The sequence below is a fragment of the Halyomorpha halys genome, unplaced genomic scaffold (assembly GCF_000696795.3).
Source record: "Halyomorpha halys isolate HHAL.00 unplaced genomic scaffold, Hhal_1.1 Scaffold1399.1, whole genome shotgun sequence".
NCBI lineage: Eukaryota > Metazoa > Arthropoda > Insecta > Hemiptera > Pentatomidae > Halyomorpha > Halyomorpha halys.
Window position 1 is genome coordinate 367,097 of NW_027114231.1, and position 15,919 is coordinate 383,015.

At 34.1% G+C, this 15,919-nt stretch overlaps 1 protein-coding gene across 1 annotated transcript in view; it reads right to left on the reverse strand.

The window, feature by feature from the left end:
- Positions 1-5,345: 5,345 nt before the first annotated feature.
- The window catches only part of LOC136795011 (B-cell lymphoma/leukemia 11A-like), a gene marked incomplete in the record, with an annotated part of 102,131 nt that continues 91,557 nt past the window's right edge, over positions 5,346-15,919 (reverse strand). Inside the window, 1 exon segment of the mRNA XM_067051454.1 lies at positions 5,346-9,944. Coding sequence (XP_066907555.1) covers positions 7,477-9,944 — 2,468 coding nt within the window.

Here is a 15,919-nt window from a genome sequence, read left to right on the forward strand (position 1 = left end):
AATAATAACATTGTTTATAGTTAGGTTACATTGTTATACCCCCCACCCATAATCAACTGTTAAAAAAAAAATATATATATATAATATAACGGTTATATCAACCATGTAAGGCGCACCAGGCCGATCTGGTATAAAATGAAATAAAATAATATACTATAATTTGTGTCCTTTTCATGGACTGGGAGATGGCTATGGAAAATAAGTTAAATGATTATATATTAAAAAGATATAAATAAAGTAAAATGGATTCAATTCATTGAATTTTAGTTATAATATGAAGTTCAACAGTTTCCATATCAAACCGCTCCTGCACACATTACATCTACAACAATAATAGTTTCTGCAACCTTCGCACAACTCATCGGTTTAGTGTTTTCGATAAAATCATGAAGAAAAAAAATCGAACTATGAAACATTACATGTTCTATTTACTCGAAGGCATACTTGTGAACCTTTTTTTATTGACAATTAACCACTATCTGAAACCGACAAAGTGACAAAAGCGTTTCATAGAAGTGGCGCCCACATTTTAGAAACAAACCTAATCACTGAAACGACGAGTTAGTTTGCTTATTAGCTCAAAGAAGCTGTTAACTACCACTAGCACTGAGAGTTAAAATGACTCTTCACTGGTGGTCATAATTGAAATACAAATAGGAGCTGCTTATCATTTAAATAAAATGAAGAAAAAAAAAACGAAAAATGGTGTTTTCCCTCTACCTACCAACAATTATTCATTAATTGTAGTGTTTATAACAATTTGAACACAATTTCATAAATTATTGTTAAAAGACTTCTCGTTAATAACTTTAACGATACCTCAACGACCGGCTAACTGCAACTATTATTCATTCTCACAACCTCAATTACTAAAAGTATAAGAAGCATGTTAATCGTCCAACAAAGGTTTTACTTAAGTTGAATGTTTTAGGGTTCTTCGAGTCCAAAAATAACCCTATGATAATGGCGTATTATAGTTGTCGGAATCAATACCTATTTTAGGTAGGTAATTAAAAAATTGATATATTTTTTAAATCGTTCTGGCCTGGTCCCATATTTCTTAAAATTACCAGTTCCTGAACTAATTAACTATACTTGATGATATGCAAGAGATATATGATTTTTGTATGAATTCTAACCTTATGGCTTTCTGTAAACCTGTTTGCAAAATGCTATTAAAAGAATAATAATTTTTAAATTTTTCCTATATCATTTTTCGGATGCTCCCTGTCGGATTTACTCATGTATATACTGTACAGCAGTTGAACGAGAGAAATCTTTTTATATGGTTAACAGGTTAAATTCTTGGTCTTAACCGTATTCTTTCTATTGATAAATCGGCTTAACCTGGACAAGGGAAGTCGTCTGTTCATCGGTTGCTGAAAGGAACTGGAGTTTTGAAAGAAACTATAAAAAATTAGATGTTTCTATTTACAAGAAGATATACTTGTGGACCTGTTTACATTGACAGTCAACCACTGTCTCAAACCGACAAAGTGACGAAATCCGAGAAGTGGCACCTACTTTTTTGGAAACATACCTAATCATTGAAAATACATGGGTGTTTGCCTATCAGCTCTAAGGAGCTATGAATTACCACTTGTACTGAGAGCTATAATATCTAGAAATATTTTTCAATGGATTTAAAAAATAAATAAAATAGCACATTCTATGAATGAGGGTATTTCAACATAAATTTCTGAATTTCGTAATAGTCTGATCTTTCTAGAAACCAAACGACTCTTTACACGTGATTTTAATCCAAATTTTATTAGGATTTGGTTTTTCATTGGGGGAAAAAAACGAAAAATGATGTTATCTGTATACATACTACATATACTGTATAACCCGTCTGAATATTTTGCATTTATACATATTTGTCAGTATTTTTTTTGTTTTATATAAATTCAGGGTTAGGGTCTGCTGTTTTAATCCTTCCTTAGAAGCGTACATCACGGAACGTTGAAGATGCCAGGGATTGTACAATCTTGTTTAATTATCTCTGGATTTGCAACTAAAAATATACTAGTATGTTAACCAATTGTAGCTTCGATTTTCCTCACTAATTAATTAAACTATTATTAGCTCACAATTGAGTGCTCCCGGCATAAAACCGGAATTCGATCCAGGGGATCGCACCCTGGAGTTGTGACCACTCCTTTCTTTCAAGAGGAGAGAACTCTTCACATCAATTACGGTTTGATTTCTTCTTAATAAACTTATTAAAACTTGATAAATCAATTGTTTAGAATATGTAAATGAATTTAAATTGGATTCAACAAGCAAATTAGTAAGAAAGCATATAATGACACTATACGATTTTCTTTTTTATACAACTCTTCAATTTAATTCTTTTTAACCAACATTCGATTTTAAAACTTCAAAAATTGTCTAGAAATTTCGAACTGAAATATCATCATAATCTTTAATATGTGTTATCATGATCTGAATAATTGTCAGGTCAAAATAGACAAAAAAAATGCAAAACCCAATATTCAAAAGTATAGATGCAACTGTTTTGTGTAGTACAACAAGAATTTTGTTTCTTTAAAAGTCCAATGGATTTGGGCATCTTTTAAGGAGTTGGGGGAAGTGAAGCGATAAATAAACGTTCATTCATCAGTTTTGTCGTAATATCACAAAAACTAAGGGGTCAAGTGAAAACTTTGCTGTTAACAAAATCGAAATATATTAACTTTGCTACTAACACGTATAACCATTTTGTTTTTATAAAATAGTGACCTATTTTATACTGCTTAGTTACAGTAGTACATTACGTGCGCACATATTTCAGAAACTATAGGGTTTAATAATTTACTTATACATATATCAAATTTACTTATGCAAGGATCGTTTTATTACTATTTCTAGAATATTTATTAACTCTGAAGTGTTTTAAACACAAAGGTCATTCCGTCCTTAATTATGAAGTTACAATTGTCTGTTACCGATGGTCACAACATACCGACTATTCTTTTATACTTTATTATAAATTGTTGTAGCTTTATTTATGAGAATTGTTGTCTTCTCTAGGGGACCAATGCGAATTATCTTGATATGTTGAATGTGGGAGTTTTTCAGAGGGAAATTTTGAGCCCTCTCCTATATTCAATATCGCAATTCTATATCCTCGAACAACTCGGATAATTTAAGTGTTTGTATCGTTCATAGCTCAGGAGGTCTTACAGTGCACAAAAATAAAGATCTACAATTGTTGCTATAAGCAGATGGATAAGAGGTTGCTCTCACTCTCCTGGATAGACGTTCAAAGAGATTAAAAACTCTTCACAAAAATTGCACTCAAAACAGGATAACCGTAAATATGAATATACATTTGCAATGATTTTCACCAAAGATGAAAATCTTTCTAATTTCCTATGACTGAGATTTAAGTGGTAATACATTGTAGTTAGTTCATATATTTGAACGATCCATTTTTTTCATGATCAAAAGTTTCTTAAAACCACGAATGTATCCTTCATAGAACAGCTCTGCATCATCAGCGCTTAAGTTCCTGTTAAAGCCATGGTATAGTGATTGGAAAGCTAAATCCCAGCTGTCTAATTCTATCTCTGAGTGTGCTCCTTTATTTTTCGGAAATTTGGGGTTCCAACTATACTCTTGTTATAGATAGAAGACAACTGTATGTAAAATAAAAAAAATTTAGGCGGATGCCAAACTAGTTAGGAATCATTTTTGGAGCTACTGGAACACCAATAACTCGAATTGTGTGAATTTTGCAAGTCATTAAATTGGGTTAGTTGGGACAACTAAGGGACTAGCTAGATTCAATTAAAGCAGAACATTCGTGACAATTTCAAAATATCCAAGTACATAAGTGAAAACCTTCATAATTTGTTGGAACCTTTTGGAAATGATCTATTTAGCAAATATATTAATTTTTAATGGACAGTCGCTTCTATATGGTCAATAGAAATATTGGTAGTTTCTCTTTTTCCTGTGACTTTTATCTCAGCTTTAATACTTAAATCATTAAACAAAGATTAATAATCCAAGTACGTCTAGTTAATGGAAAATCCAACATTTACCTGCATAGAAATAAATTTCAATTTGTTTTCAGTTACATCTGTAAGCTCTGTATTTTATATGAATTTGACGATTTAGCTTAAATTTAATATGTTTCTTTAACAATATGAGTCTATTCATAAGTTTTTTCAGTTTTCGGAACCAAGCTCTCAAAATAAAGTGAATTTTATATTCATATTTTTTTGTAAATCTCCTTGAAATAAGGAGTATCATTGACTCACTATTGTATTTTTATATATTTCAACGTTTTTTTATTCGATTACTTAGTGGTTAATCCTTAGTTTAACATTTCAGTATTTTTTAAAATGTACTCTATTCTGCCTCATAAGGAAATATTCCTTTTTTTTTGTGTATTTTGTTAATTATTTGTCATTTATACATATATATATTTAAATATTTTTATGTATCTTAATTTATAACTCAAATAGATTTTATAGTCTTTTTATATTGTAACTTACAAAATATATATATTATATTATTATAAAAATAATTGTAGTTATTCAGTAGGTGTTTGGTTTATTTTTTTCCGTGTACAAAATTTTCACTATTTCTCTTTTATTTTTTTATTATTTTTCTTACTTTGTATTAGGCCAAACCCTTTGTATATCCCTAGGTAATAAGCAAGTTAAATAAATAAATAATTATATTGAACTTGTTTCATTGGTGGAGTACCGCCTCTGTTTTAATGAAGACATATAATCACTATGGATTATTTCATCCTAAATTAATGAGTTACAGTTAAAAGTGATTTATTTGTTTAATTATTTATGAATTAATCAAAGTTTGAAAGGCGGAATCGTAACTAGGAACAACATAAGTATCCATCTTACTTTTCCATAAGGTGTTAGTTGGCCTACACCACAGGGAGGTTTAATTTTAAAAAAATAATAAAACATGTTAAATTTGACTTGACTACTATCATATATTCTTAAGAAAAGCTCTTATTTGTTCTTTTCTTTTTTTAGGGTCTATGTTATTAATATGCTACATCATGAAGAATGGTTGTACACTTATTTATAATTATTCTTGTAATTTTAAATAAATGCTTGACTTACCTTATCAATATTTTAAATTTTTTTAATGATAACAATGCTATTGCATAGTTTACTTTAGTGGTTATAGTAAATACACTTGCAATAGTTGTGTTTATAAACCATCTTGGATTAATTTTAACTTCAATTTGTACCCAAATTAGTTTTATTAATTTATTGTAAAAAATAATTAAAAAAATGTCCATATGTTTACTTATGAAAAATAATGGATGTTTCAGGTAATAATTTACAAATAATTTTCAAAGGAAAAAAAAAGAAAGGTAAATTTTATTTCTAACACAATTACATTAACAGCTCTTTAAAAATTCTTTGTAATAAATAAAAATCAAATAGTAATTGCTAATAGACTGAATAACATTTTTAGTCATAATGCCCAACTTTATCCCAACGTAGGGAATATTAATTCTTATTCTTATGTATTTCTCACATATATTAAAAGATAATGGGAATATGGGATGGTAATGGCAAAAAAAAAAAAGAAATAAACAGATAAAACATAAATATATCTTACAATAATTTTATCCATAAATACACAATTCTACATCTTAATTTTTATATAATTTGGTACATTACATGTACAATAATAATTATTCGGATTCATAATAAATAAATACTGGTGAAACAGTAGTTGTATAGTTTAGAAAGATAAAACAAAAAAAATATGCTAATTTTTAAACTATAAACAACAATATGTTCACACTTCTATATCTATATGTATACAGAGTATTTTACAATAAACATAACATTTAATTACAAAGGGGAAAGGGGAAATTGCACAAATAGAGACGGTCGATATCGCCAGGAACCAGAACATTAATAGTAATGACATTCATACACAAACCATTAGAGAATCAGACGAGAGTTTACAAATATTTTTACAGTGCACTGCCATCTAAGTAACATTCTAATAGGAACAATCACAGTGCTACAATTTCTAGGGCAAACGGCCCAAAAAATCTAAAATCCTTTTTGAGAAAGAGGAAGCTAAAAAAATGAACATATTATTTCAATAATATAATATATATTTCTTCTTCTTTAATAGTATATTTTACCCTGTAATATTGTTTTCTATAATAGTAATGGAAGGAGGGGCAATTGGATTAAATCTCTCAAAGGCTTTTTTATACATTTTTTTAGATTTTTCTTAAAAACATCGCGATTGGGTTGAATATACTAATTTTTATACCTTTTACAAAAATAATAGATGAAATTATATCATGATCTAAGTAGAGGAACATACTTGATATTAACAATTGTCATACCCTAAAGTTACAAAATCTTATTGCAAAGATATAATTGTCAGTAGGAGATATATTTTTTTTATCAAAGATTCAACTTGTATTGTTCACAAAAATGAAGTCACCATGTTGTTTTTAACTTATCTTGTTTAATACAACAGTTAATTTTCTTATGTCAAATGTCCTAACTCTGGTTGAATTAGCTTCGAGTTTATCATCCCCGTCTTCTCACTCTTAAGTTTTATATTTATGTTATACGATAATATTAAATAACGCATTATATTTATATACATTAATACATATATGACATTTACACACATTTATACATATACATAAATTCAATTATACATAAAAATACAAAATATTATATAACAAAAATTTAAACCGATTAAAATGGTAAATAAAATTAAATTATTTCTTCATTTGTGGAATATAATAATATATCACATGTTCTTTAAGTACAATAACATTTAAATATCCTTATATGGACATAGTCTTTCTCAGATGTATCTATAAGAAGTGATATGCTGTAGGAATGTTAAACAACAAGACTCGTCGTAATAATTGGTAAAAGAACATTGACACATACTGAGAATAAGAAAGGAACACTCATGCCCTCTAAACAAAAAAATATATACACATTTATTATAATTCGCAGATATAATTAAATATACGGCACGAAGTTCGTCTCTCGAACCCAGTATGTGGTTGCTCATAGGTGGTAATCCAATTCTTCGCTGAGAACATTGTTGTAAAAAAAGAAAGGCATGTTTGTACTAACAGCTTTTAAAATATACTATAAACAATGCACATAAACTAACTGAATCAACAAATACATCATGTAAAAGATCATCAAACGTCCTAATAACTCACTCAACAGAGCTCTTGAACAAGATTATCAATTTCTAAGTACGGAGGACAGTTGAACATAAGTACTGTATGTACATCGCTTTGATCATCGTAAAATACATTGCTTTGGCGTCAATTACTTTTAAAGTTACAACAAATCACAAGAAACAGCAACATGTTCCTAGAAGTAACCAGGAAAGACAAACAGTAGAGTAGCCGCGGTGGGGCCATGCACCTCCCTAATAGATGCTCTGGGCTGGGAGGATGGGGTACCCGGCCCATGGGCAAAGTCATGTCGAAGCAGTGTCCTTAGGAGTCGAAGCTGCCGAGTCCTCGTCTCCACTCATGATAGAGGGTAGCATGTGCTCGACCTTGATGTTCTGATTCACGACGCACTTCCGCATGTGCTTTTCCAGGGTGGACGGAACTGAGAATGGCATCTCGCAGAACCTGCACCTGTACACATCCTTCCCCATCCGGCCGTGGGTCTTCATATGCCTAGTCAACTTTGAGCTTTGGGCACAGGCATAAGAGCACAGCTCACACTTGTATGGCTTTTCTCCTGTGTGGGACCTCCTGTGTACAGTGAGGTTGCTGCAGTTCTTGAATACCTTGCCACAAAACTCACAGGTGTCATTTCTCCTGCTGTCTTTTTTCATGTTTTGGGTTGGAATACCGAGATTCAGAGCAGCCGCGGCCGCTGCTGCAGCAGCCAAAGAGGTGCCTGCTCCCGCTGGAACTTTAACCTTATCTTTATCAGAATCAGATCCGTTGGTTCCAAACATCTGGTCCCGGGGGTGGGACAGACCTGGGAACCAGAGACCAGCGTACATATCACGTTCTCCATGTCGTCCCATCTCTCGTCCTTCCAATTTTACTCGTTTACTGGCCTCGAAAGGGTTTTCGAAGGACGGTCCAAAGATTCCATGATGGCCACCGACTAGGTCTAGCTGCGGCTGGCCCGTAATAATGTTTTTTGCAAATTCTTCTCGGAATCTCAGAGCAGCAGATTTTTCAAGGAGACCATTCTCTAATCTACTCGTCGGAGATGGTTTACTCCCAACGTTATTGTTATCTGCTATCAAATGCGATCTTTGTAGTATCTCATCCTTTCTTGATATCAAATGATGACCACCAACAGATTCTTGCAGTGCTGCTTTATATGCTTCGCTATACTGCTGGATATTGCTTAACCCAAATTTATCCATGAGTTCTCCAACTAAAGATCCAGAAGAATTTATTTTATCAGGAAGTGGAGAGCCAGCACCCCCTTTGTTGTTATCTGTTGTAGGTGGAGTAGAAGAGGTTGATTTTGTGGTCAAATCCTCAGGTGCGTCACCTCCCAGATCATCATCTTCATCACCTTCTTCTTCTTCCAACTCCATTTCTTCCTCTTCCTCCTCATCTTCTTCCTCATCGTCTTCCTCATCTATTTCTTCTTCATCATCTTCATCTTCGTCATCGAGTGTTTCAACAGAACCAGCATTCGACATCTGATCTGGCGTTGTATTCACACTACCACTACCGTTTGCATTTCCTCCTTCGGAATTTTTGTTTCTACTTCTCTTATGAACTTTCATGTGCCGTTTTAACTTTGAACTCTGAGAACAGGCATGGTTGCAAACTGAACATTTATAAGGTTTCTCGCCAGTATGGGATCTCCTATGTACGAGAAGATTACTTTGGAATCTGAATTTCTTCCCACAATAATCACAGGAATGTATACGATTAGGGTCCGAAACGTCCATACTTTCTGAAGCTTGATTTCCAGAAAAATCTTGCTTATTTGGTGGAGTAGAAGCCGACCGAGGAGTGGAAGTGAGATCAACAGTTTCTTGTGGTGGGCTATCACTGACTTGGGGAGTTTTCAACTCCAGATTCGGAGAATTCGTTAGAGGCCGGGGAGTAGGCGACCTCGTTGCGCTCGTAGTGATATTATTATTGTTGGTACTGCTATTATTATTGTTATTGAACATCAAAGATGGTGCAATACTAACTGATGTTGGTATATTACTGTTCGGACTAGTGAATGGTGGAGTCAGCTTTCTAGGAGATGGAGAAGAATTACCGTTAGCAGCACCAGGACTAGTCGTTCCCGCTAGTTGTCTTAATCGCTGGGAATAAAAATCTATTTGGGGCTCTAAAGACAAAGGGAGTGAAGGTGGGGGAGGAAGTGACCTGGAGGTAGGTGGAGGGCGTTCGGTCGGTGGGGGCCCAAAGTGAGGAGGAGGGACGGCCGCAGCTACTGCCGCTGCCGCTAGTCCAAGCGGGTGGTGTCGAAACTGTTCTGACACAAGTTGCTCCATTCTGAAGTGATGTTCGTTGTGACTAGATGGCCTTGCAAACATGGAGCCACCACTACCACTGAGAGAACTTGGTGTGAACTGGTGGTGCCTCGTCGGTTCGAGCGGCATCCTGAGAAGGCCACCGACGGTAAAAGGGTTGTGTAGTGGAAGGTGAGGATCAATAAGTGGAGAGGGCAGTCTCGAAGAAGTAACTGGTGCAGCAGGTGGAGGCAGTGACAAGGGTGTCGTCGGTGGAGCTCCGGAACACCCTGGCGAGCTGGAACATGTTGAAGAGGTGGAGTGGTTTTTTCCAACAGAAGTTCCAGGCGATGATCCCAGTGAAGAAGTAGATCCAGTAGAGGAGCCTTCAACATAGATCTTGATGCCATGACTATTTTGAACATGCTGGACCAATCTCCAGGCCGAGTGTAGTCGAGCCTTACACGTCGAGCAGACGTAATTATTCGGTTCTGTAACAAAAGAAGAAAAAAAAATTAGTATTGTAATGAAAGGACAGTTTGTATTTTAGGGTGAGGGGAGAAGTCATTGTCAAAGTTTGCTAATTACTTGTCCCGGTCGTTAGGTGGCGATAGAAGTTCCCTAATTACACAGGCGTGGACAAGTTGTGTATAAAGTTTATAAAAGGTTTACAACCAGTGGACGTCAACGATACACTCGGACTGCATTTAAACTGATGAATAATAAATGTAAAGTGCAAATCTGATAATTTAGTAAGAGTGGACAGGATGCACCAACTCGGCATGGATAATTGATGCAAACAGGTCCGGCGTTGATAGGGGTGGATTTTTACCGATCCAATATCAGAACCGCCGGTGGCGCATTTACATTTTTCATTATTCCGAATATAGGATTTGAGGGGGCTGCGCATCGAGGGAGCATCCCTAACACGTGACCTTATACCCACACCACCTGCGCACCCCGATATTCCTTTATATCTATCTGTTCCTCAGGTCCGCGGCCGGCCCTCGCTGTTATTACTATGAACATGGAATAGAAAAACAAATGAAACATGAAGCTTTAAACAATGAATTAAGTAATAATTAATATTTGAATTTTCTCTTAAGATGTCTTTAACTTTAAACTCATCTTTATACGAAATATTCCAAATTCCCAAAACTGATATAATAAAAATATATCATTTCTAAATTTTATTTCAACTCAACATGCCAAAATAATCAACCCAAAAATTATTTATCACAAGATAGAAAACGATGCAGAAGGGAGCTGGTCAAAGCGAAGATAACCGGCCCAGCGAAGGAAGGGATCACGCACGGCTAGACATCACGGGCCGATTACAGGGGTCTCATTGAATTTCATCTCCTTCACTCTCATTGGACAATTTATTATTTCTCCCGCGCAATTTCACGCCCGCCCTCAGATCGTTGGGATCGTATCGAAGGCTTAATTTCGAACAAGTTTCTATAAATTTTAAGTTCCATTATTCATAAGCTAATTTTTTTTTGTAATTTTAATATAATAATAATTTATTATTATGTATTTATTACAATTATTAATCATTTATAATTTCAAATAAATAAATAGAATATTTATTTGATTACCTCCCTTTATTTTAAATATATCAGAAAGTTTTTCCTATATTTGATGTCCAAAAGTGGCACTGAACAGTTGTATTTAAAGTAATGTTAATAAATGTATAAAACAAATAAACAAAAAATTGAGCAAAAATTAACAGAATAATTTAATTGTTAGCATTATTTCCAATAGTAGTATTTATATTATTTTAATAAAATAAGGGTTATTTTGGTAATATTAATAAGGATGCTAGCTTAATTTCTTCATCATTTTGATAAACATTATTAATAGAATACTTATCCTTTCCTTAAAGACCGTGAACAATTATTAGCTGTTCTCACTTTCAGTAGTTTATATTGCATTTAAGTAATTAAACTAAATATTGTTTTTTTAAATTTTACGATAAAAAGCAAACAACTCAGTGCCAAGTGGTAGTCTTCAATAAGACAAAGTCAAAAAGACACCTATTCGATCTCTTGAATAGAGAATCGATCGACTCTAAGTAATATGTGATTATTTCAAAATAGACTCTTAATCGGATTTCTGGTTTTTCCACCCATCTTGAATTGGAACCGTAGATGAAAATGATAAAATTCGTATTACTCATTAAATATGCATACTTAAGGTAGACATTTTCTTTTTTATTTCTAATGTTACTTATTTCGCGCTATTCCTTAGCTGTATATCGAAATCTTAACTCAGCTCGCCTTGGAACTAATCCTCAACTATAACTCCTGGGATTCTCACCCCCAGATAAAGATATTAAGGACCGTTCCGGAGAACCCGGAGGATGGCTCCCCGACATAAGAGGTGGATTAGCTATTCAGAAAAGGGAAGAGCCCTTATTCAATGGGCAGCGATAAGTTATAGCGGCTGTTTCAATGACCGCCAACTACTTGGCTATGCCGCTTGCGTTCGGTCCACCCGCCTCGCGCCGCTTTACACTTTTATCAATAACTGCCGCCCAAGCTCCCTCCCTCCTTCTTGAACTCTCTTCACACAAATGTATCTTCAGAAACCAAGAGACCGAAACGTCCTTAGTGCTCCAGGTGTTGCAGGGATGAAAGTGTAAGGGGTCGACGACCGAAGGTATCCTTAAGAATATCGAATCAGGTCTTATTTGTAAATTCGTAAATAAAATATATTTTAAAAAATCATAGAAGTTTAAAAGGGTATTAGCTTTGAGTATTAGTACTTTTTAAATAATTTTAGATGATCAAGTAATATGAAGTTCAAAATAGAAGCATTGATATTTTATCTTTAATTTCAAGATGGAATATTAATACTAATTATTATTATTAAATAGTAATTTTTTTCCATCAGCTATTTATGACTGACAATAACCTTCCTTGAATACAAGCTGAACCCTGACAATTTTGATGGTATCACAAGACTCGGTGTAATTAACCAACTGAAAAGGGTATTTTTATAGAGATAAGTCAAGGATTTGTCAAGGAGATAAATCCTATGGACCAAGAGGAATTTAAAAAAATTACATTCAAATTCAAAGGCACGTAGTCTTGGAAGATGAATTACACCGGAGCTTCATAAAATAAATTTAGAGAACGAAGCTTTTAAAATAAAACAAAGTAACAGATTCGAATCTATCTAAAAAAAATATATTTTATGTTTCATACATGGAATATATACTAGCGATTTACGTATACAAAATATATAACTAAATAAACACTTTCAGTTCTTAAATTAATCATTATTCTCGGAATTGTAATTACTATAATGGTGATTAGAAAATGAAGATAAAAAGCCTAAATACCTGAAATACATATACTGGCTTTTGAGACAGCCAAGAAGCTGTGAGTTAGTTAAATTGACCACAGTTTAACTGGGTCAGGCGGGTCGAAAATATGACCGGGCCACAATTCACACAAGGGTGACCACATCTTTGAGGTTTGGCGGTCCAAAGAAGAGTCGGTCATCAGAAGAAAGGAGGACCGCCCGGAAGGGAGTGGGGAGGAAGGAAATGGGTAGGAAGCGGAAGTCCCCGTGGGGGGTAATCCACCCCAATCCATTACCCCCGGTCGCCTTATGCATATCTCCATATTTAGGGCTACTTCGGAGAGTGCTTTTTAGGAGCTATCCACTCAAGAAACGTCTGGACGTCTCCGGGCATGTCCTCCCTGGAGGAGTAGGCCACGGCGGAGTGAATATGAGGCATTACTAGGACAACAACTTAGGACTGAGAGGATATATAGATACGTATTTTAATACCGGGAATTTATTTAGTTTAATATTGTAAGATATTATGTGGCAATCAATTTAAAATAGTGAATTATATTTTCGAAATGATAGCATACATAAATTCTAAAGATAAAATTCATCAAAGATTAGCCAGCTATCTAATATTACTAACTGCAGCTATCTTCAGAGACAAAGCTTTTATATTAAACCATAAATAAAATAATAAACTGCTTAATTATTTATCAAGTGATTTTTAATATTTGTCGAGTAAATTTTTATTGTTACTAATTTCGTCGAGGATTAAAACAAAGTAATTGATTAAATATAAATAAAACTGAACTGGTACGAAAACATTATCAACTAATAAGGAATTAATTTTCTTCCAATCAGGTAACCATAAAATACCAACATGTAACCATCATTTCACAATCAAAAAAATTAAGCAAAAAAATCAGAACAGATGTTAGATAAAAAACATCCAATAAAATTATGGCGTCAAAAACCATCTCTTATATTAAGTTTCGTTAAAAGATTCTCACGTGTTTCCCAATAAAATCTAGGAAGCTGACATGATTTAAAATTTAAATTTAAAGACAAGTTGAGAAGAGTCCATCGCCTGCTATCCAACATCTTGCTTTAGAATAATTATTTTTTTACATATTGTTTTTTACAAGGACCATATGTCCCGGCATGTTTTTTTCTGGCATATATAATTTTTTTTTTCGTATTTCTTATTCAACATTGGGGCAGATAGGAGATCTGTCCGGATATAGATCGCGATGCAGCTGTTCTTCCACTAATAAAGAACGGAGCCTGATTCCAAGATAGTCTAGGGTCCGTCCAATATGGGTCTCCCTCCAACCCTTCCATTTTGGCTTTTAATATTTTATCCATGCTTCTCTGCAAGCTGTAACGTGGTTGCGGCACTAGGACTAAAAAATATAATTTTGTTTATTTGCCAAAATATATGATAGTGTATTCATTTTTCCTTCTTTACTCATTTTAATGTAATAGCGTATATTTGCATTGCTTTAATAATTAAATGATAAAATATAAACTACCTTACGAGAAAATGTGATGCAAATAGTTTAAATCCCTTTAAAAAATCACAGATCTGAACAACTGTTGGATGTTACCTGAATAATTTCTTTGCAACCGAATGGCAACAACGAAATATCATAACTAATTAAAAATAAAAAATGTTGGTGCCATGTTAATTAGAGAAGCATTCCATAACATGGTTATTTACACTTACAACATGACAGCCCTACTTGAGCTTTGCGATATGTCGGAGACGATCGCCTGGCACTGGATCGATCGGGGACGGCGGGTACCAGGAGACAAAGGGTCCGATATAAATGCCGTGAGGCCATTGTCCATGTAACGGAACTGGTTGGGCTTTCGACGCTCTTGATTGATGCAAACGTCGGGCGTTTGTTTTAATCGTGGGTCAGGGGTTCTATTGTCTCTTTGTCTTTTCGCCTGGGTCATTAGATCGAAAATTATTGTTCCATGATTGGAAACAATATTGTATAGCTAAGGCCCTACTTCACAACTCCCCTATCAGGGCTTGTAAACAAAGGAAAGGGAAATCTGGACACCGAAGAGTCTACGAACGTGGTTATGCAATGGGGTCTTAGAAAAACAAAAAAAAAACAAGTAGTAATAAAAGTTTGTTAGTTAAGAGGTACGTTCGGAAACCACCAAAGTTGGTTACCTGCACACCTTCCTCTACCGCATTCCGACTTAACCTAAAGAAATACCCATTTGGTCAATTAAGTTTACCCTTGTTATTAAATTAAGGGAAGACGGTCAACTTTACATGCACATTTGAATCACTAGGACTAGTGTTTCTTGATGTATTATTCGAGCACCCTCAGAGGTATGGGAAGAGTTTAGGAAGAATACGCACAGCATCGGTTTCTAATTTCGCAAGGTGCTACAAGGAGCATCCGGTTTAACTAGAAGTGTTCTGAAATACATTTTACCTTGTCTGACTTCATACCTACGTGAAGTTGGTTTTACAGACATTTTTATAAACATAAAGAATTTTATAAACACATCTCCAACTGGTTATGACATAGTCCTTCACTCTAAAAGTAGGTTCTTAACAGAGATATAATAATATCAAAATCAAATCCAAAACAGGTCTTGAAAAGTCTTACTCTCAGGTTTGATTATATAATAAAAAAAACTTAGACTAATCAAATTTTGACAATTTCGGCATAGCAATAAATCTGAGCATAATTATTTTTCAGGTCGTTAGCGATTTTATTCTATTTTCAGCCATTAAACTTTAGTTAAACAAATTATATAGATATTTATTACTAAATTCTATTCATTTCTATGTCCTGTTGATGAGTAAATATTTTTTGAATAAATCTTTTTGTTTCCAACATTAATCAATACAGGTACCATCCCCAGTAATTTGGTTCATTTTTCTAATTAAAATTTTTTTTCTATACCGTTTTCCAAAAGACTTCGTTCGACTAAAGCACAGAAGCTATATATAACTGTCGGAGAGTAGCGTGCGATCAGTTTGCAGTAACATCGGCCTCAAGGCGAGCCACTGCCTGAGGTCAGATGTTGCATTGTACAATACTCGCCCCTTCTCTTAAGACGACGACTGGAGTGATTGTCATCGCCCGTCACCAGCTAGTGGGAGTATGATGTCGCTCGCAGATGGATATATTAT